Here is an 18,962-nt window from a genome sequence, read left to right as displayed (position 1 = left end):
GACAGAAAGTACAAGACTACAGTAGAATCTACATTTGTATTGATGAACGCAGAAACGACAAATGTATTGTTTCTATACACATCCCAACTGCCCCACCACACTATCGGAGGTATCTGACCACACACTGGCTGAATAGCCATATTCTTGGCTCCAAAAGTCATGATCACGTAGTGTGATGGAGCGAGGAATAAAAAGGCGGATTTGAGGCCACAAGAGTCCACGCTTAGACGGCGGACAGATCGCCGAAGCGCTCCTACAAAAAGAAATCGTATAAGTATCGAAGCAGATGCAGTGCGCTTGGCAAGACAGTCAACACATACCTTGTAGCCAGGGGGCATCCACTTGCCCTTGGAGACGAGGGAAGCGGTCTTCTCGTCGATCTCGGGCTGGGCGGAGGCAACCTCGTCCTGAAAAAGCAGTCATGTAAGTAATGATTCCAACTCCGCGGTCTGCAGCAGCTAATACGTACGACAGTGAGGTCCTCGAAAGGACGGGCGGTCTCGATGTTCTCCAGGGTCTTCTGCAGGTTCTGCAGCTCGGCCTCAACCTTACCCTTGGTAGCCTCAGCGTTCTGAACAGCCTGGGCCTCGAAGGCATCGATGGCCTTCAGCTGGCGGTTGACATCGTAGGTAGCGGGCTTGAAGGTCTTGAAGTGGTTCTCGAGCTCGTCGACGATGGCCTTGTTCTTCAGGATGCCGCGGTAGTGGCTGAAGTCAACGGTCTGGGGCTGCTCAGACAGGACCTGGACCTTGCGGCGAGCATCGTCGTTGCGCTTCTTGAAAGCTTGGAGGGAGGCGGCGGTCTGGCCGCGGAGGCCGAGGGAGGTCGACACCTTGGCCCAGTCGATCTTGAGAGCGGCGCTGCGCTGTTTTCGGGTGAAGGGAGTTAGCGGGAGTCTTCCGGGCAGGTTGACAAGGGTTTGTCATAACCAGGGTCAGAAGCAGAACATACAGCAGCCATTGTGACGGGTATGATAGAGGGTTGGGGGTGGAGAGAAGAGAGGGGAGTTCAATGTGCAGGGAGGTGCCGAACGAGGAGCGACCCGGAAGGTTTGGATTGTTCGGATCACGTGACGTTCATTCCGAAATCCACCGTGGATTATACAGCCACGAGACAAATTTATAGAGCGATTGTGTTGATTCTTGTAAATAACTTATGGACTGGATTTAATTTCATATTGTCACGAAGCTTATATATTTGACTGGTTGACTCAACCACTGGGGTTCAATTGTTTTTTGGGCTAAATTGTGTACACTATGGGCGCCAACATGCCAGATATCTCGATCTGGTATCATAACCCAAGTCCCTCATAGAACCTTAAATACGGCCACTCATTATATGCTGAGAGCCATGATAGAGTTAACGATATCGTTGTCGTTCTCCCGGAGAGCCTTGACGGCCTTCTTGCGGGAGACGTTTGCTTGTGCCATAACCAGCTCGATATCCTTGGACTCAAGGTTGGACTCGTCAACCTCCTCACCATCATCCTCCTCATCCTCCTTCTTATCCTCAGCCTCGGGGGCCTTGGCCTTGCCGAGAACCTCCTCCTCGTGGTCGTGACCGGCGTGGTCGCCAGTGGCCTCGGAGGCAGCGAGCTGCTGGGCGGCGGAAGCCTGGGCCTGGGAGTTCAGGTCCTCAATCTTGGCCTCACCGAAGATGCTAGAAGTGTGTCAGTAAATGTCGTCCACATAAGAGTGACTGCAATTGGGTTCCACATACATCCAGCAGTTGCTGTTGGGGGAACGGTAAACCTCGGGCTGGTTGACAACGAAGAGGATCTTTAATTCCAGCAATTAGCATCTCCACTTTGACAATATATCAAATTTATCCCGTTGGTAGCCAGTGTTGCGGTTGATATCCGCAATTACATTGTACTTGGCGGGGTAGAAATTCTCATGACGGTCGCATCGGGATCACATACGTTCTTAGGGCGGCGGAGAGTGACACGGGTGATGCCAGGGACGAGCTTCAGGCCGAGCTTGCCAATGGCCTTGCGGGCCTTCTTCTCACCACGGGAGTGGACAGCGACGGAGGCACCGGCAGGAATGTTGGGCTCATCGCCAGCCTCGGAGCCAGACTCAGAGGAGCTCTCCTCGACGGTCTTGGAGACGTCGTCATCGTGGATTTCTTCAACGCGGGGGTCAGCCATTTTTGCGGTGTAAAGGTGCCTAAAAAGAATCCAAATAAAATCGTTGATTAGTTGGGTTGTTTCGTTCGGCAATGGGTGTCAGGGCTGGTTGAATGGTGTAAGAGCGGGCATGGTGGGAGAGATTGGAGAGAGATTGGTCAAACCCCCACGAATCGCACAACACTCGGGAAAGGGCGGAATTTGATGTTGAAAAGGCGAGAATTCAGTCGAGTAGATACTCATACATACCTGAGAGGTAAATATGAAGCTGTTGTGAGTGGGGATGGATTTTGTTGAAGTTGAAGGTGCGTAGCTGTGCGCCAGACCGAACCCGAAAATCATTAGCGAGCGCCCACCCCCAGACTGCCCGCCTTGCACACATTGCCCTATATGGAACTACATCACCAATTCTAAACTAGATTGGCTAATAATTTATAGATCTCATCTAGATCAAAATATATAAATATAAATAATACAGTTAATACAGTTTCCAGGTCATTATTTACGTATCTGCTCGTTCTATTCTTTTTTGTAGAGCCAGATATTCAATATATTCCCGTTTTGGGGGATATAAAAATGAGTCCAGAGCCGGAGGAAAACCAAAATGACAAAAGGCCCCTTTGCCGGGATATCAAGGATTTTGAATCATTTTTGCTGTTCATTGATAATGCATACAGCGATTTTGCCAGAATATTACCAGCAACGGAAACCCTTCCAGGACACCTCCTTCAAACCCATGCACCGAAACCTCGTAATCATTTATGACTTGTTGGCAGCGCGAGCCTTGGCGTGGGACTTCTGGACCTCGTAGCGAGCCTGGAATTGAATGTGTTAGTTGAACTGTTTGTAATTCCCCAGATTATCCGATCGGGTGGGCCCAGGCGCATTATGCCAGAACGAATCCCCCTTCCAATATTTCGACGTACCTGCTTGCGGAGGCGCAGGACCTTGAAGCGCTCGAAGTCGGACAGGTTCTTGCGGCGCTCGGAGCGCTCGGAGCGCTGAGCGAAGGAGCTCTTGGCCCACTTGCCATCAATCTCGTTCTTAGCCCAAAGCTTCTTCACGGGACCGGTACCGGCAGCACGGGGGAGCTGGGGAATGGTGAAGTGAGTGAGGGTGGCGTGGGCGAGAGGGAGAACGTGACGGGGCACGATCTTCTGCTCCTCGGTGGAGGGACCGTCGACCAGGACCTGAACAAAAAATCGCAAGTCAATACAACATTTCCAACCTAAACATCTCCGAAAATCCGATTCTCCAAATTTTGACACGATTTCCGGATTCAAAGGGCGATTTCACATACACGGCGGTGGTCCACGATCTCAACGATGGCAGCAAGCTTGCCTTCGAAGGGGCCGCTGCGGATCAGCACAAGGCGGCCAACCTCAACCAGCTTCCACGAAGAGACCTTGACATCGATATCGGCCATGGCGAAATTCTGCGAGACGAAAAATTCAGCGTCGCGGTTCTGTAATATTTGTAGATTGCACACTCACGGTCGACAGGGGGTATAAGTCGAGAAGGGGTTGTCGAAAGAGTTCAATTGTCCAAGAGTTGTCTCGAAATTCGGATGTGCCCACACTCGCAACATTCTCGCTTAACCGACCACTTGCAGGTCTAGGGCTCTGATTACATCAGCGGTCGCATTAACAATTATCCGGTCCCGTGCATTTATCTCGGAATTTTTTCGCCGCAGAACCTTTGTTGATCTCTCCAAGCTCCCCAGCTTTACAAGCTTAAGACTTTGATGACAAGTCTGCATTTGCTTCTGTTTCGACAACTGCTCATATGTAACATTCACTAAGGTATGCTCACATTTCCTTTTTCCCCAGTCGTCTTCCCCTCTTTCCTCATATGATGTCGTAATTTGCGATTGACCCAGTGTCTGTGAGGCCCTCGCCGGGGCACTCTATACAGCACTGTCGGATGATATTCAATTTCTTACATATTCTGATATGGATTATAACCCTCATGTTATGCTGTCAACGCGTCTGAGAAACATCGCTCTGACAGTTTGAAGATTTTTAGGATATCGACTTGGTTTCTCAAGGACAACCTCGCAGCTCTCCATCTTTTCGCAGGGTACGTTCAGACCATCCCCTCCTCAACACCCCCAAGGTCCGATGATTAGAAACTTTTATCACGCCTAGATAGTAATTGAGCTTCTGGCTGTGAAATTACCTGAACTACCAAGATCTCTGAGAACCTTATCACCTTGCACATTATTGCTTGTTATGTTGGTCGTGACTCGTCGCTAACATTTAAAAGATTATAGGATATCCTGTGTCAGATTGGCAGCTAGCTCCCTGTCTTTATATAGCCATTGAAATGCAAAATATTCTAGAAAGAACTTCTCTCCTTCGGTAGCATAGATGTGTACTCCTATCCTATGCCTCCACTCAACCTAGCCTACTTATCTTAATCCACCTATGTTGTACGTCTACGAAAATATTGGTACAAATGCGAATATTTTTGATTACAATAAGTCGTGCTATATCGTTACCTCGGCCGTGCAATGCCCAAAGACCCAGAGCAAGCCACTTGTCCCTTCGTGCTATGCCTCCCTACCAACCTAGTCTATCTCTCCCAAATAGAAAAAAGTAAATCTTCCTTGCTCCTCTGCGTACATAATTATGACGACGCGGAGCCGGCAGATGCCGCGGAGGACGGTCCTTCGCGACTGAGCACCCACATGAAAACGAACTGAACCGCGTACGAGTATACGAACAAGAACTGACCGCGCCGGTTGCGCTGCGACCGAGCCACGGCCTGCATCGAACCGGCATGCATGGCGGAGTCGGTCGAATCTGGGAGCAACACGTATTTCAGCGAGCGAAGCTAGAGTTTAAATATTAGCAACTGCTGAGCACGATAGAAGGCTATATAAAAGTCGTCACTCACCAGGAAGAACGCATTGGCCAAAAATGTGTACGCGAACATCGTCCAGCCAATCCAGCCCCTAGTCCCTTGTCCGGGGTTGAAGATCTCAGACGCCACCATAGTGACGATGATTCCAACGAACTTGTAGCCCGAGTAGGCCACCAGATCCAGCAGTTGTGAGTCATTGTTGATGCTCAAAATGTACGTCGCCAGCTTCAAGCATAGGATCTCGAAAGCGATGACTGCAATGGCCGTGGTGGTGATCGAACCCAGAAGCTCCGGGTGGAAATCACCCCGGAATCCAGCCAGTAACACCGACAGCAGAATATATGTGACTAGGGCCATGACGGGAATATACATGTCCGGCGAGTTCAGGTCATCGCGAGGAGGCAGGAACATGGATGAGTATTGTTGCTGCATGATTTGACCATTTGGTCCAGAGGTTGGCGCCATCCGGGCTTGCTGTCGGGACCAGGGTTTGTGTCGCCAGGGGAAGAGAACAAGGATCAGCTTGTTCAGGACGTAAGAGTTGGAGACGTTAAAGTAGTGCTTGAGAGCGGGTATAGAGACATAGCGATTGAACTGTAGATTATCTCCAAGTTAGCTATAAGCAGTAAACAGAGATATATCAATAGTGCATACGTTATTTTCCATGTACTCCTGCCCAGCCGCCATTGCGCTTTTGCCGACCTGGAAGCCCATCTGCGCCGTGGGATCGTTCATGAATCCACCGAATCCAGGAGCACCAGGGGCATAGCTTCCACTGCCACCTTGAGCTGGTGACGGTTGGTACGGGTTACCGCCATATCCAGCACTCGGGGGTTGTTGGGGAGCTGGTGGTGGAGGTGAGCGCATCATAGGGACGGTCGAGACATGTTGCGGGACGGGGTGGTGAAGGGGCGGCGATTGCGCGGGCGGTGGAGCGAAAGAGCCCCGATACATAGTCGACTAGATAGAAAAATGAAGATAAAAGGATAAGGAGCGTGGAATTCTGGCGAACGTGTCATCCGGATCGTGTGACTGAGGTTTGGGGAAGAAGCGAGGTGTGTAGCGGATGAAAGTGTTTATACGTGGCTGAAGATCCAATCCGCTTCCGAGCTCCCCAACTTCGCCCCGTTCCGCCACCAAGTCACACCAGGCCTTCTTATTTTACCTCCCACATTGATTATCTGCTTCTCACATTCCAAAATTGACTGTCGGAGATACTCAGAATGTTGGAGGCTTTTGAGATTTTGACGACCTCGGGCGTGGTGCTCTGGTCTAAGGCGTACGCTCCAGTGGGCGCACATGTCATCAACAGCCTGATCAACGATGTATTCATTGAGGAGAAAGTTGTGCCACAGAACGAGACAGCTGGCGGAGTCTCGCCGGCGTATAAGAAGGAGAAATACACACTAAAGTGGAAGAGAGTCAAGGAATTCGATTTGATCTTCGTGGTATGTCTGTCGCATGCCTATGCGCCTCGCTGCTTCGACTAACTCTGGGTTTATGCAGGCCGTCTACCAATCGCTACTCCACCTTGGCTGGATCGACAAACTTCTTGAGAACATTTCGACAATTTTCATCGATCTCTATAAGGACCAGGTGAAGGGAAACCGCGTGCGAATCCAGACCTATCGGTTCGATCAATACTTTGAACAACAAGTTCGGGAGCTTGAAGACAATACTGGTGGCTTTGTGGAGGAACATGTGCCAGAGACAGGTGAAAAGAAAGACCCGCTTGTTTCGTCGGACAATGGAGGCCCACCACCGCCACCGGTGCCTGGACTGGTGAAAGGTACGGAATGACAACTCGCGGTTTCAAGCGTGTGCTAACAATTCCAAAGCGCAGCCTAGAGCTGCGCTAGCCGGGGCGACCTCTGATGAGGGCACGCCACCAGCTACACCAGAAATTTCTAGATCTTCGACCCCTCAGGGTCATCTTCTTACCGCGAAAGCCGGACCTGGAGGACGTGGTTCCCGACGGTCCCGCAAGGCTGCCAATTCGAGCGCCAACGCGTCGTCTGGAGATGAAGTTCGGAAGGGAAAGTCTGCCAAGACCCCTGTGAAGAAGATGCGCAGATGGGATGCCAGTGGGATGGCAGATGAGGATGACGGAGAGATCCTCGATTATTCTGCGCCCGCGGAAGGAGAGGCTGCCGCTCCAGCGGTGGAGGCTGTCTCCGAGGGTGATTGGGGTCGCCGAACTGGTAAAGGCCAATTCGTGCTGAAGGAGTTGGGCGAGGAAGTTCAATCCATCTTGGACCAAGCGGATGCGGAAAAGTCCAAGGGCACTACTTCTTCGGGTGTGGTTGGCTCCGGGTTCAACGCAATTGGGGGCTTCTTCCGCAACATTGTGGGCGGAAAGGTTCTGACAGAATCTGATCTCGAGAAGCCTCTCAAGGCGATGGAAGACCACCTTTTGAAGAAGAACGTCGCCCGTGAAGCTGCTGTCCGCCTCTGCGAGGGAGTTAAGCGTGAGATGATTGGGAAGAAGACTGGCAACTTCCAGAGTACTGATGCGGCATTGCATGTGGCCATGGAATCCTCGCTGCGGAAGATCCTGACGCCGACTTCTTCTTTGGATTTGCTCCGCGAGATCAACGCTGTAGTAGCTCCCACCACCAAGCAGCAGGCGCCTCGCCCATACGTCATGTCTATCGTTGGTGTCAACGGCGTTGGAAAGTCGACCAACCTGAGCAAGATCTGCTACTTCTTGCTTCAAAACAAGTACCGTGTTCTCATCGCAGCATGCGATACTTTCCGTTCGGGTGCCGTGGAGCAGCTGCGCGTGCATGCTGACCGCTTGAAGGAACTGAGCGTCCGCGAGAATGCAGGCGATGTGGAGATCTACCAGAAGGGCTATGGCAAGGACGCAGCCAATGTTGCCAAGGATGCAGTTGACTATGCTGCGGCTAATAAGTTTGATGTCGTCCTGATCGACACTGCCGGTCGTCGGCATAACGACCAACGGCTGATGTCCTCGCTTGAGAAGTTCGCCAAGTTTGCTAACCCAGACAAGATTTTCATGGTTGGTGAGGCTCTGGTCGGTACGGACAGTGTCATGCAGGCCCGCAACTTCAACCAGGCATTTGGCACTGGCAGGAACTTGGACGGCTTCATTATCAGTAAATGTGACACCGTCGGTGACATGGTGGGCACACTGGTCAGCATGGTCCATGCTACGGGAATTCCCATAGTTTTCCTGGGTGTTGGACAACATTATGGAGATCTTCGAGGGCTCAGTGTCCCCTGGGCTGTTAGTCTGCTGATGAAGTAGGGACAGAATTTGATATTTTCTTAATGTACACTTTATATGAATCCTTTGCTTGCTACAATTGTTACTTGTAGTCAGGTTGCGATAAGTCTCTTATAATGGATCCCTTGTGAAATACAGAACGCCATTTATCCAGTCATGAATACCATTCATTTCCGGAGCTAATTCAACATGACTAAATCCTTCGGTTGTTGCAGATGTCCACGAGCTTGATATGCAGTCCTAGTATCGCCATCGAAGGGCCTGCACTCCACCAGTTGAGCCATGGTAGGGTGGGTCGGGCTTATTCCAAATCCAGATCATCGCGCGGGCAAGCCCGGACGACAAGAAAATTTTGGTCACCCAGCTCAAGAAACTTGGCGAGACGGTCGCTGTGACTGGGGATGGGACAAATGACGCGCAGGCACTTAAGACCGCCGATGTTGGCTTCGCAATGGGCCTCACTGGTACCGAAGTTGCCAAGGAAGCGTCGGATATTATCATAATTGACGACAAGTTTACATCAATTGTCAAGGCGATAGTGGGGGGCCACACGGTTAATGATACTGTCAAGAAATTCTTTCAGGTAGACACACCATGGACTGCTCAAATGTTGATCGCCTTTTTTTCAGTTGCGAAAAACTGTCAATATCACTGCTGTCGTTCTTACCTTTGTTTCCTCTGTTGCCAGTAATAAGGAAGATTTTGTCCTCAGCGCCGTGCAGCTGCTGTGGGTCAACCTCATCATGGACACTTTCACTGCTCTTGCACTTAGTGATCTCTCATGATCTATAGACTTAGCAAGTCGGCTAATTCTGCTGTAGCAACTGATCCTCATTCGTCTTACATGCTCGAGCGCAGACCTGACCCCAAACCCGCGCCACTGCTCGCCTTAACAATGTGGAAAATGGTCATTGGTCAGGCCGCCTATCAATTGGCTGTGACGCTTTTCCTGCACTTTGGTGGCGGATCCATCTTCCGGAATTAGGACAATGGGTCTTTGCAGACTGTGGTGTTCAATACATTTGTGTTCATACAAATATTCAACCAGTACAAGTAAGTACAGGGGCTTCTCCTGGTAGAATCACTTACTAACTGATCCCTGCAGCTGCCGCCAGATTGACAACCACCTGAATATTATGGAGGGTGTCCTACGCAACAGATGGTTCATCCTTATTCAGGTCATCATTATCAGTGGCCAAGTTTTGATCATCTCCCTCGGCGGGAAGGCATTTGCCGTGCAGTCTCGACCAGCCCTCCCAGTGGGCAGTGAGCGTGTTGCTTGGAGCTCTCGCAGTCCCGATGGGGATGATGATTCGTTCGGTCCCGGATAAAGTCATCTCCAAGCTCATTTTATATATTCGGCCCGCGCAAGCAACCCTGAGCTGGATGTCTGTAGCGAAAACCACCACTGCGAGGGGTTTTGACGATGGAAACTCGCGAGCAGCTGGCGGTCATGAAGAATGTCCGAGGAGGGCGGCTGAGGCATATACTACACAAAAACCCTCAAGTATTTTCCCCAGTCCCGCGGTTGCTCACGGTTCCCGCATTCTCTTACGCTTCCTACGCTGCCTGTTGTGTTTGAAGCTACGGCGGCCGATAACAACACTGTGGATGGTGATTTGGCTTCCCCTCCTGCATCTGAGCGGACACCCTTTATTTGCGGCAGTGGAACGGGTTAGAGACCGACGCAGGTGTCGACCTCTGACTATCAGCATCTCTATTCATGCAGGTATCCTGATCATGTATGTTTCGCCATCGTTACGCGGACGTACGACCTTCTGGCTAGCGATGTTTTCACGGGGCGTTTGCCTACTTGTTGGACTGCTGTTATGTACGAGCTGAGGAATGCTGACTCCTGGTGCTACTTCGCCCACAGCTAGCAAGGAACGTCTAGATTCAGAATGCTATCGTGGGAACTTACTTGTACTATGCTTCGGAGCAATGTCTTCCAATCTAGATGTGATCGGCTTATTCCAGCGACCAAATCTCTTATGGAAGTAAGCGCAGATGAGATGACAATTAGTAGCGTAGCTAAGTTTACACACCCCATGCCACTGCTTTGGACAGTGTTCACCTACAGTTGACACGTTTGTACTGTCGTACTAATTGCAGCGCCTTTATTGCATATGTATTGGTTTTTATAGAGCCATATGATACAACGACGCTCTTTGGTATTAAACAAAGTAGAAGTCGAGCTCGTCACTAATGTAATATACCTCTTTCAGATCATCTTTGTTCCCTCCTGCGGAGCCGGCCAGAGCATCATCAATTTTTTCATTTCGCCATGAATCCTGACTGAATCTTCCACACCGGCAGAAAGGCTTCAGTAGTCTTTTCTTCAGGTGTCCACTTGAAATCGTTCCTCCGACCTTTAAGGACTCCAAAACAGCGTGCATATTAAAGTCTTCCGAGTGGCAAGCATCACCTTCGTGGCGACAGCGGTAGGTAAGAAACTCAACTTGAATAATTGCCCAGAGCGTGGCGATATTTTGATTCATATCAAAAGGGCGCTTATGTCTGCCATCAGTAGCACAATCTATTCCAAATGCATGACTCATGGGTCCCAGCTGACTTAAGTCGTCTTCAGTCCCATTCAGGTTGTTATCGAGAATCAGGCAGAGTATCTCCCAACCGACCTTTGATGCTTTGGTCCATTTTCGTTCAAATTCCGGCGTGAGTCGATGCGCCAGTGTAGCTGGAGTAAGATCTTCATGGCTACAAACTGTGGTCGGGCTTTGGCCAAGCAGGGTAGCAATTGAGATAGCAGACTTCAGACCAGGGTCTGCTCCATGTGAAAGCAGGCAGAGAGCACAAGCGACAATTCCGAACAAGTCTTCTCCTTGACAGCCATTGTAGATAAGATGAGCCGCTGTCAGAACCAAGGTGTGTAAGGGCCGCATGTGCATGCTGAGCCCACAAGCAGCACATCGTCTGAGAAACAATCCACTGGAGTGGTTGATATCAGGAGACCATTTTAACGCAAACAGCCCCCTAATGCAGTGGCAGATCGTCTGAACTGATGTATGGCAAAAGTGATGTTTCGAATGGTAAGCCACATCTCCTTGTTTATCCTTGAGCAGCTCTCGTACAATTTCGCTATCAGCATCCCATCGACCACAAAGATCCACCTCCGCCCCAGGGAAAAGCCCTTCCCGGGCCCACGCGGTGTCAACATCCCTCGGATAAGACGTCGTATGGGACTTCAGTACTGATATCATGAGGCAATCAAGGACTGTATGGCCCAAGTTGTTCACGTACAACTGATTCAGGTACTGCGGGCCCATAACACAAACGAGCGTGTGAAATATTTGGCAGCACACCTTTGTGCCATCCAGGTAGGTCGCTGCAAGATGGAAGGGGAAAAGGCCCGAAATATCTGCTTGCTGCATTTCGCCGGATTCCAGTAGATTGTATACCAGTCTGTCATTGCCAGCCATGATGGCAAAACTCAAGGAGTCTGCAAATAGGGAGTGATCGGTACTGCCAAGGACCTCTGGAACAGAAAACGGCAGGTCTTCCAGTGGTACTGTGCTGAATCCGTTGGTTTCAAGTGCGGTCTGCAGGGTATCCTTGAATGAGGCTTCTATCCATGATTCAGGCCAGGGCGTCCAGCTTTCCGCCAATGGATTTGCATGGATTTGAGGATCCGAGTCGGAATAGGATTCATTTTGCTGCATCACAAGATCATCGAGTCCCTGAGAAACAGGCATAGAGTCTACCAACAATGTCTCCTCTTGAAAAATATTTGCGTCTTCTTTCACAGGTTCTATTATTGAAGATCCTTGTCGACTTGGGGAAGATGATCCCAGAGCTTTTTTCCCGAAGCTCTCCGGGTCCAGGTGCATTATCAAACTGCAGCCTTTGTTTAAGGTTCGAGTGGTATCGTATGCAAGTGCGCTTTTGACATTCTTGGCGCATGGTAGCATGTCTTTGATGTTTGTGTGCGGTGATTTTGGTGAAAGTTCGAACTCTGGTTGTTGAAATGGTTCGAACGACAAAAGATCGGGTGTCCATAGCCGCGGACCACGTCCCCAATACTTTGCTGTTTTGTATGAAAAGAGCCAGAATTGATGAAACCAGGTGGTAATTGCCCTGTCACAAGTTTAGCCAGTAGGCCAGACTTCACATTTGGTCTAAACAGACCTTAATTCATCGGTATTCAGCGACTTTTTCAGTTCCTCAAATTTCCCACTAAGCAGCATGCGAGATCTATCGATAGAGCTTTCGGTCCTTAGATCTTTCCAGAGCAACGAGGACGACGGGTCTGAGTCCAAAACGATCGTAAGCGGCGCGGAGCCCTTTCTCACATCTCCTTCAATAGATGTCACCGATGGCATCGTGGACGTGGACGAAAGCTCCATTTCAAGTGTTGCCATTCGCATCATCATAAAAGGCGTATTGCAGGAAAATCGAAATACATCTCTTCAATAATTTCATGTTACCAGGCAGGCTTCGAAAAGCATAGGGGTATTAGCTACCTTCGAACACACGGATGGGTGGAGCCTCTGCTCTCGCCCAAGGTGCGGATAAGCTTTTTACGCTGGCAATCCTTCGCATACCGCCGCAGCTTCTTATTCACGTTCTTCCCTTGGTATCTAACGCTTGTCACTTTGCCCCCGGTTCGGCGAAGCGTGTTGAATATTGCATCTTTCTCGGAGCTTCGGAGCGATTTCTTCAGTCTCCATAACCTATGCACTCGGTGTTTGTATTGATCGTGACTGACGGGAAGAACTCATTGGTTAGCTTTAATCTTCCATCGCGGGAAACCCCCGCAAAATAACCGGAACATCAACCAAGCATGACATCAAAGAGTCGAAGAACGGGGGAAAGAAATTACCTGGCGTTGAATCCATATCTTTCCTTCAACTCAGTAGCTATTTCAGGGAGCTTGCGGTGCTTGTTCATGTACAAGTCCGTGATGATAGGCTTGAGTGTCTCCCATTGCTCATCTAATGGGGGCAGTGGACCAGAACCCCACAGCGTAAGCCGAGTCATTGGAGTTTTTCAGGTCAACGACAGAACCATGGACGAGCTTCAACCTATCTAGAAGGAAACGGCCCGAATATATAGTAGGCATTTTGGGCAAAAATTGGGCTGTGCGGTCTATGGAGAAGGATGGGCTTTGTGGCAGGGATTTCTCACGTACAGCCTCAAACAAAAGTGTACGATAGGGCGCCGATGGAAAGAGCCAATGGAAAAAGAACAGGGTGCAGCCGGGGACAAATGATATGGCACTGAACGAGCAAAAATATAAGGCACCGGCAACCTTTTGGTCACCCTTTTGGTCACGGGCGGCTGTGGGGGAGGGGGGCGGAGCACCGGACAGGCGAACTCAAGTCTCTTGCCAAGGGAAGCAAAAGTGTAAGGCCTATGCTTGGCCTCCTACCAAAAGTGTAAAGCACATGTATGATTGTTCGTGCGCCACTTTTACCTGGAGGTGGACCCGGAAGATTTCCAGTGCCCATTCTTCCACTTTCTGAGCTTACACTTCTGACCGTGGATCGATCGTCCGGGGATCAGGCCGCCGCTGCCCGACCTCATTTCTGTATGAGACGATCTCGATCGCCCCTAACCTTACAGACTGGCGTGGCCAGCGGTGGCTTTCCTTCATCCCCTGAAGCTAATTATCGCGGAAAATCCTACCTCATGAGGCTGGCTGTCGGTGGCACAGAAATACGTCAGTACCGTAGGAACACTACACAAAAGTGTACGATTGCAAAAGTGTACAGAGCAGTAGTCCCCTAACGGATATTGCGAGGAGGATGAATCCCAAGGACTTGCTGGGTCTTAATCATGAAAATATAAATACAGGATTTTCTCCCTCCCGGTCGAGTAGTATTGACCACGACGAATGTTATATTCTTAAAATTCTACCTTCTGCAGGACTGTCTTCAACCTTCTCCATCTCACAAGCCCGACTCTTTGGTTGACTACATAACATACAAGCATAACCTTTGGTATCCTGTACGATCATTCAAACATAACCCGGCACAAGTATGTCCGTGTCCTCGACATCAGTATTTACTGACATTTTCCGAACTTGAAGTGATCCTATGTGCAACTATGGCTCATCTTGAACCTGCTATTTTGTCTGCTATTGCGAATACTTTGACACCCTTTGCCATCATCCTTGGGGCAATCATTACACCCTGGTTGGCTCGGAGGTGGGCAGACCGTCGGTACTGGCACCTAAGTTACTGTCTTCGATATACTAGTAATATGGCACTAATCATAGTATCCAGGCACCAAGAGCAGTCATACTAGTCACTATGACTAATATATTGGCCCTCCAGGAGCTTTCCTGTGCAATTATCACATGACCATCGGTATTGCCAGGTGGCACCTCCCTCTCTACCAAATGTCCTTTTATCTCCTTGTTGCGGAACGTGTATGTGGGTTTAGGAGGAGGACCAAGATTACATGTGGAATAATTCCAATCTCGCTTACAGTTGCACGTGAGATTACTACCTATAGTTATGATTTTCGTTTCTACTTGTTAGTTTAGAAACCAAAGTCAAGACTCTTGTTATTTTCATTATATCTCCGGTTATCTTTGTACAGTAGACTCTTCTGTGATTCACTACAGTTAAGAAACCAGAGCTGTGATAGCGATAATTTGCACTAGTAAACTTAAATATTTTGGATACTAAATATGCCAATTGGGGGGCCAAATGGTCCAGCACAAGTGCAGGTCTACACGAACCGCACCGCAGTGCGGTTCGCCGTTTCCTCCTTGGACCGAGATCTAATCAGGACGTATGGCTACCTAGGTATGTGGAGCTTGATAATTTTCGGTTAAGTGAATAGATACAACAACTCAAGCCCGCTGCATAGACAGTGTAAAGTTGGTTAGATAACCTGGCATCATAAAATAGATAAACGCGGGGAATTGCTAATCCGAACCCCCCTCCAACCCGAGGCCCCCAACGCTCCTGCCTGATTTTCCACCCTTAGATAACTAACTAGGCTTACCTAGGTAGTGTAAGGAATTGCTTAGTAAAATATAGACCGCGGGCGCTTTATCCACTGCGTGTGACTCTCCTTCTGCTACTATCCGTGTCGGATCCGACCACCCACCGCCTTCGCCGGTGGGTGACCGGAGACCTGTTTGGCCTGACCTCAACCATCACCACTGAAATCGATAGCTACCTCTACCTAGTAGCTATCGGACTGCCAATCTCTGAGGCTTGCATTTACTGGTACTGTTGTCTCATTTTGGCATTCCAGCGGTATCTCCCAATCTTGCCTCCCCAATAACACGCTTCCTATCTATATGCAGTTCCTCCATGCTAATCCAGCCATTGGACGATATCCTTAAACAGTTGTTCCACATATTCATAAGCATACCGTCAACATACCAGCTTTTTCGATCAGCAGCCACCCCCAGTCTAACCTAACCATATCTCCCTCCCTCAACAATAGAGCAAAAAGAAAGCTAAGAAGCAAAAAGATGTGACCGACGCAGGGATCGAACCTGCAATCTCTTGATTCGTAGTCAAGCGCCTTGCCATTGGGCCAGCCGGCCTGTCTTGTTGCAATATTCGGTCCAGTTTTGATATATGGGGCGGCAGAGTTTTTAGGGCAAGGCCCCACTTTAAATGTTCGCATCGGGATTTTCATGCCGTGTTCAGAGGCCATTCTCTCCACCAACCATGGGCATATCATATCAATCTGAGCAATTGTAGGGCAATTATAGCCAAACAAAGGTGATGAGCAAAAGGAAAGACCAAAAAATGTGCCAAGTGGGCGAAACAAGTGCAAAAAGAAATCTCTCCCTCGGGGAATCGAACCCCGGTCTCCCGCGCTTATCGGTGTTAATGACAAGCGGAAATCATCACCACTAGACCAAGGAAGATGTGATGGCTGAGTTACTGCTCGGCCACTTGGCTGGTTGATGGAAGGTTGAGCATGTTATGGCTCTATACAGGACGGAAGGGTTGACACCTGCATGGGCGCGGTCATTGATGCTTATCCCAAATCTTGACGACAGTGTTTTCCCCTTCCATCCATGTCCTATTCTTTTCGCTAAAAGGTCTCTCATACTTAAAATTAAACATGGTTAAACGCTAACACGGCCGTGTAGGCATCGGAGTACATTGGTGAGTAGCATGAATATTATGGATATATTTGAACAATGCCTTTGAAGAATATCCGAATAATGGCAAAGGGCTAATGGCAGCCGTCAAGGTTCGGACAACATTCGAAACGTGTCTATGACTTGGGGCCCCAACCCGAGCCTTCTTCCGCAGTCATCGCTAGAGATGTAGACGCGAGTAAGATGTTAACGATGTATATATATATGTAGCAGGATGTACCGGGTCTCAGTTTAGCTCAGCCGCAATGACGCTGGATGTGGACATTATGACATTCCAATAGTCTGCGTGGAGGTATGTAACTTAGGTACCTGGGAAGTTTCGATTCAAGCTAACTAAGCCGGTTACAGTTGTCTAAAAGCTTCAAGGAATGGAGGATGGAGGGAGTTGGCGGGATCGTTTGTAAATAAAAGAAGTACTGTTGAAATGTTACTGCATCTCAAGATTGAATATTGGGAAGAGTTATAATGTCGTGGTTGAACGAGAATGAATTTACACCAAGTCATTGGCGCAGAGAAAATGCCATAATCCGAGTGCCTTCTTGCACACGCATCTGCCCTTAAATATAAATATCGAAGATCCTCCACACGTTTTCACATGGTTTTACCAGTAAAGCTATTTGGCTTATCATCGTCTCTCTCACTTCCTCTCGGAATGACCCTTTGAATAAACTGAAGATCACATCCAACAATACCTACATACAGATATGTGCCCGATTCTATGTTCACTGCCTTAACATAATCATTGAATTTCATTTTCGACTAGTCAATCGCATGTTCACGCCTCCCGTTTTGTCTGCATCATATATGCCATCCATGATCAAAGTCATTTTTGGAACACTATTGTTCAGCAGTCCATCCAACCTCTGCTCAACTTCTCTTGGCTTCTCCCCAATGAGCGGCACAGCATCTATACGGTGGCGCTGTAGCAGTTTTAGCATGACCGCGGCAAATTCAACCTGGCCCATCTTTTGTCCTGGACAGACACGCGGTCCATGACCCCAGGGAAGGAAACACCCCTTCGGCGGTTGATATATGGGGCGTGCAGACCCAAGGGGATTGATCCAGCGAGAAGGGCGAAAAGTGGACTCGTCAGGGAGTTCATTGTTATCGGTATGGACCCATGATGGGTCAGAGCACCGGTTAACATCGGGCCACACGTCTGGATCAAGATGTAATGCAATGTGATTTATAATTACGGACGACTTGGCTGGGAGGGAAATCATGCCCTCGGATGTCATCAACTCTTGAGGTGTCTCGTTTGTTCTAAGGACGTGAACAACAGGAGTGTACAGTCGCAATGTCTCTAGCATAACTGCCATGATACGCGTTGCCCTAGGAAAGACAGAGGAATACTCTGGAGCTTCTGACACGTCTGTAGGCATCAAGGAATCAACCTCTTCGAATAGCCATTCCTGCCATCTCGGATACCTGGCAAGCAAAACTATGGCATAGGAGAGGGTGTTTGCTGTTGTTTCAAACCCCGCTGCCGTGAAAAGAAAGAGGTTGCCATTCAACTCTTCCTTGCTGAGGGATCTTGCCTCATTATCTTGCTCCCCTGCTGCTTGAAGCAACTGGCTCATGATATTGCTTTGTCCTGATGAGGTCTTCTTGTTCCAAGTGCGTTGACGCTCTTGGTTGAGAAGGACTTCTGTGTGCATAGGGAACTCGCGCTTGGCAATGCCTAGCTGCTTCAACTTCCGGTATCCAGGGAGCCAGGACGGCCAATTTAAAAGTATGTCAGTTGGGATAATTATCGGCCCAGTGACAGATTCCATGACAACTTTGCAGGCTTCAATATATGTCATCTTGAAACCCGACATAGATTTCTCGCTGTCTTTGCTCCTCCACGGAGCCTTTACACCCATACCAGCCTCACTTAGTACATGAATTGTGATTTGCTTAATCATATCGAACATTTTTGTCGACTGAGCAGAGACTTTCTCTCTGTCGGTCCCAATGAAAAGAAGCTCATCTAGCATGCCCGTGGTCTGACATACGGTTGAATCGAAGATGGTCTTAGAGATACGCTCGTTGATCACGCTTGCAACAACCTTGCGCTGCTTCGCCCATCTCTCTCCATTCGTTGTGAGAACATTATGTCCAAACTGACCTAGGAGCAGTCCAGTAAGCGGTGGCATTTTGAAATCATTCGTACGTCGCAGCACCTCAGTAGCGAGGATCGGATCGGCGGTGTGGAGCTCTAGAGGCCCGCAACTGGCAACTAAGAACGATTTTTGATTTCCTTGAGGAGCCGCATATTCCTCGAAGGGGCGGCGCTTCTCGTAGAACTCCCAGCCATAGATCGTCAGCGTGAGTCGTTTCCATATCTGCGCTGGAAGGATGCGCTTCAACCATGGCCGCAAAGGGACGGACGTCAATAGCCAGATGATGTTGCTTGGATCTATTGGATACACTAAGAAAGGTAGGCCGATAGATTTGGCAGCGGCGACGTTGCGAAATAGCCGGTAGGTGAAGTTTGTGAGGTACAGTACCACTAGCACGCCGAAAATTCCAACTCCAAACGACATTTTCTCGTTGGGTTGGGATGACAGATTCCAGGTCAGTGCGCTGGCGTAGATGGTGCAAGGTAATAACCAATGTGCGCTAGCAGAAGGGTGAAGAAA

General features: G+C 49.2%; 11 protein-coding genes across 11 annotated transcripts; 3 read left to right on the top strand and 8 right to left on the bottom strand.

The window, feature by feature from the left end:
• Nucleotides 1-33: 33 nt before the first annotated feature.
• On the bottom strand, nucleotides 34-1,011 carry N7525_009706 (F1F0 ATP synthase subunit d). The gene is made up of 4 exons (XM_002563762.2): nucleotides 952-1,011; nucleotides 470-865; nucleotides 321-407; nucleotides 34-253 (listed from the first exon to the last, which is right to left on the bottom strand). The coding sequence occupies exons 1-4, from the start codon at nucleotides 958-960 to the stop codon at nucleotides 224-226; spliced, it is 522 nt and encodes a 173-aa protein (XP_002563808.1). The 5' UTR covers nucleotides 961-1,011; the 3' UTR covers nucleotides 34-223.
• A 323-nt stretch (nucleotides 1,012-1,334) lies between these two features.
• On the bottom strand, nucleotides 1,335-2,149 carry N7525_009705 (nascent polypeptide-associated complex subunit alpha; the record flags this gene model as incomplete). The annotated part of the gene is made up of 3 exons (XM_002563761.1): nucleotides 1,335-1,659; nucleotides 1,720-1,778; nucleotides 1,922-2,149. The coding sequence occupies 3 exons, from the start codon at nucleotides 2,147-2,149 to the stop codon at nucleotides 1,335-1,337; spliced, it is 612 nt and encodes a 203-aa protein (XP_002563807.1).
• A 738-nt stretch (nucleotides 2,150-2,887) lies between these two features.
• N7525_009704 (60S ribosomal eL14 domain-containing protein) lies at nucleotides 2,888-3,979 on the bottom strand (the record flags this gene model as incomplete). The annotated part of the gene is made up of 5 exons (XM_002563760.2): nucleotides 2,888-2,944; nucleotides 3,055-3,318; nucleotides 3,429-3,563; nucleotides 3,622-3,750; nucleotides 3,941-3,979. 5 exons carry the CDS (start codon nucleotides 3,977-3,979, stop codon nucleotides 2,888-2,890), a joined length of 624 nt encoding a protein of 207 aa, XP_002563806.2.
• Nucleotides 3,980-4,756: 777 nt separating this feature from the next.
• N7525_009703 (protein transporter YIF1) lies at nucleotides 4,757-5,947 on the bottom strand (the record flags this gene model as incomplete). Its single annotated transcript, XM_002563759.1, has 3 exons — nucleotides 4,757-4,963; nucleotides 5,027-5,587; nucleotides 5,648-5,947. 3 exons carry the CDS (start codon nucleotides 5,945-5,947, stop codon nucleotides 4,757-4,759), a joined length of 1,068 nt encoding a protein of 355 aa, XP_002563805.1.
• A 269-nt stretch (nucleotides 5,948-6,216) lies between these two features.
• N7525_009702 (signal recognition particle receptor subunit alpha) lies at nucleotides 6,217-8,264 on the top strand (the record flags this gene model as incomplete). Its single annotated transcript, XM_002563758.1, has 3 exons — nucleotides 6,217-6,441; nucleotides 6,500-6,782; nucleotides 6,832-8,264. The coding sequence occupies 3 exons, from the start codon at nucleotides 6,217-6,219 to the stop codon at nucleotides 8,262-8,264; spliced, it is 1,941 nt and encodes a 646-aa protein (XP_002563804.1).
• A 194-nt stretch (nucleotides 8,265-8,458) lies between these two features.
• Nucleotides 8,459-9,228, top strand: N7525_009701 (uncharacterized protein; the record flags this gene model as incomplete). The annotated part of the gene is made up of 4 exons (XM_061214834.1): nucleotides 8,459-8,533; nucleotides 8,560-8,796; nucleotides 8,873-9,014; nucleotides 9,065-9,228. The coding sequence occupies 4 exons, from the start codon at nucleotides 8,459-8,461 to the stop codon at nucleotides 9,226-9,228; spliced, it is 618 nt and encodes a 205-aa protein (XP_061069265.1).
• Nucleotides 9,229-9,391: 163 nt separating this feature from the next.
• On the bottom strand, nucleotides 9,392-9,592 carry N7525_009700 (uncharacterized protein; the record flags this gene model as incomplete). The annotated part of the gene is made up of 1 exon (XM_061214833.1): nucleotides 9,392-9,592. One exon carries the CDS (start codon nucleotides 9,590-9,592, stop codon nucleotides 9,392-9,394), a length of 201 nt encoding a protein of 66 aa, XP_061069264.1.
• Nucleotides 9,593-10,417: 825 nt separating this feature from the next.
• On the bottom strand, nucleotides 10,418-11,953 carry N7525_009699 (uncharacterized protein; the record flags this gene model as incomplete). The annotated part of the gene is made up of 1 exon (XM_061214832.1): nucleotides 10,418-11,953. One exon carries the CDS (start codon nucleotides 11,951-11,953, stop codon nucleotides 10,418-10,420), a length of 1,536 nt encoding a protein of 511 aa, XP_061069263.1.
• Nucleotides 11,954-12,717: 764 nt separating this feature from the next.
• N7525_009698 (Clr5 domain-containing protein) lies at nucleotides 12,718-13,238 on the bottom strand (the record flags this gene model as incomplete). The annotated part of the gene is made up of 2 exons (XM_002563757.2): nucleotides 12,718-12,931; nucleotides 13,081-13,238. 2 exons carry the CDS (start codon nucleotides 13,236-13,238, stop codon nucleotides 12,718-12,720), a joined length of 372 nt encoding a protein of 123 aa, XP_002563803.2.
• Nucleotides 13,239-14,895: 1,657 nt separating this feature from the next.
• N7525_009697 (uncharacterized protein) lies at nucleotides 14,896-15,500 on the top strand (the record flags this gene model as incomplete). The annotated part of the gene is made up of 2 exons (XM_002563755.2): nucleotides 14,896-14,999; nucleotides 15,251-15,500. 2 exons carry the CDS (start codon nucleotides 14,896-14,898, stop codon nucleotides 15,498-15,500), a joined length of 354 nt encoding a protein of 117 aa, XP_002563801.2.
• Nucleotides 15,501-17,087: 1,587 nt separating this feature from the next.
• Nucleotides 17,088-18,866, bottom strand: N7525_009696 (uncharacterized protein; the record flags this gene model as incomplete). Its single annotated transcript, XM_061214831.1, has 1 exon — nucleotides 17,088-18,866. The coding sequence occupies one exon, from the start codon at nucleotides 18,864-18,866 to the stop codon at nucleotides 17,088-17,090; it is 1,779 nt and encodes a 592-aa protein (XP_061069262.1).
• Between the last annotated feature and the right edge of the window lie 96 nt (nucleotides 18,867-18,962).

The sequence above is a fragment of the Penicillium rubens genome (assembly GCF_028828025.1).
Source record: "Penicillium rubens strain IBT 27055 chromosome Unknown utg000003l_segment0_segment0, whole genome shotgun sequence".
NCBI lineage: Eukaryota > Fungi > Ascomycota > Eurotiomycetes > Eurotiales > Aspergillaceae > Penicillium > Penicillium rubens.
Note: the sequence above shows the minus strand (reverse complement) of the source record. Positions and strands in the feature narration are given on the sequence as shown.

Coding starts and splice junctions, on each gene's coding strand:
- N7525_009706 (XM_002563762.2), bottom strand. Junction 408..469: donor CTTTCGAGGACCTCACTGTC/GTACGTATTAGC, acceptor CTGCTTTTTCAG/GACGAGGTTGCCTCCGCCCA. Junction 254..320: donor GGATGCCCCCTGGCTACAAG/GTATGTGTTGAC, acceptor TTCTTTTTGTAG/GAGCGCTTCGGCGATCTGTC.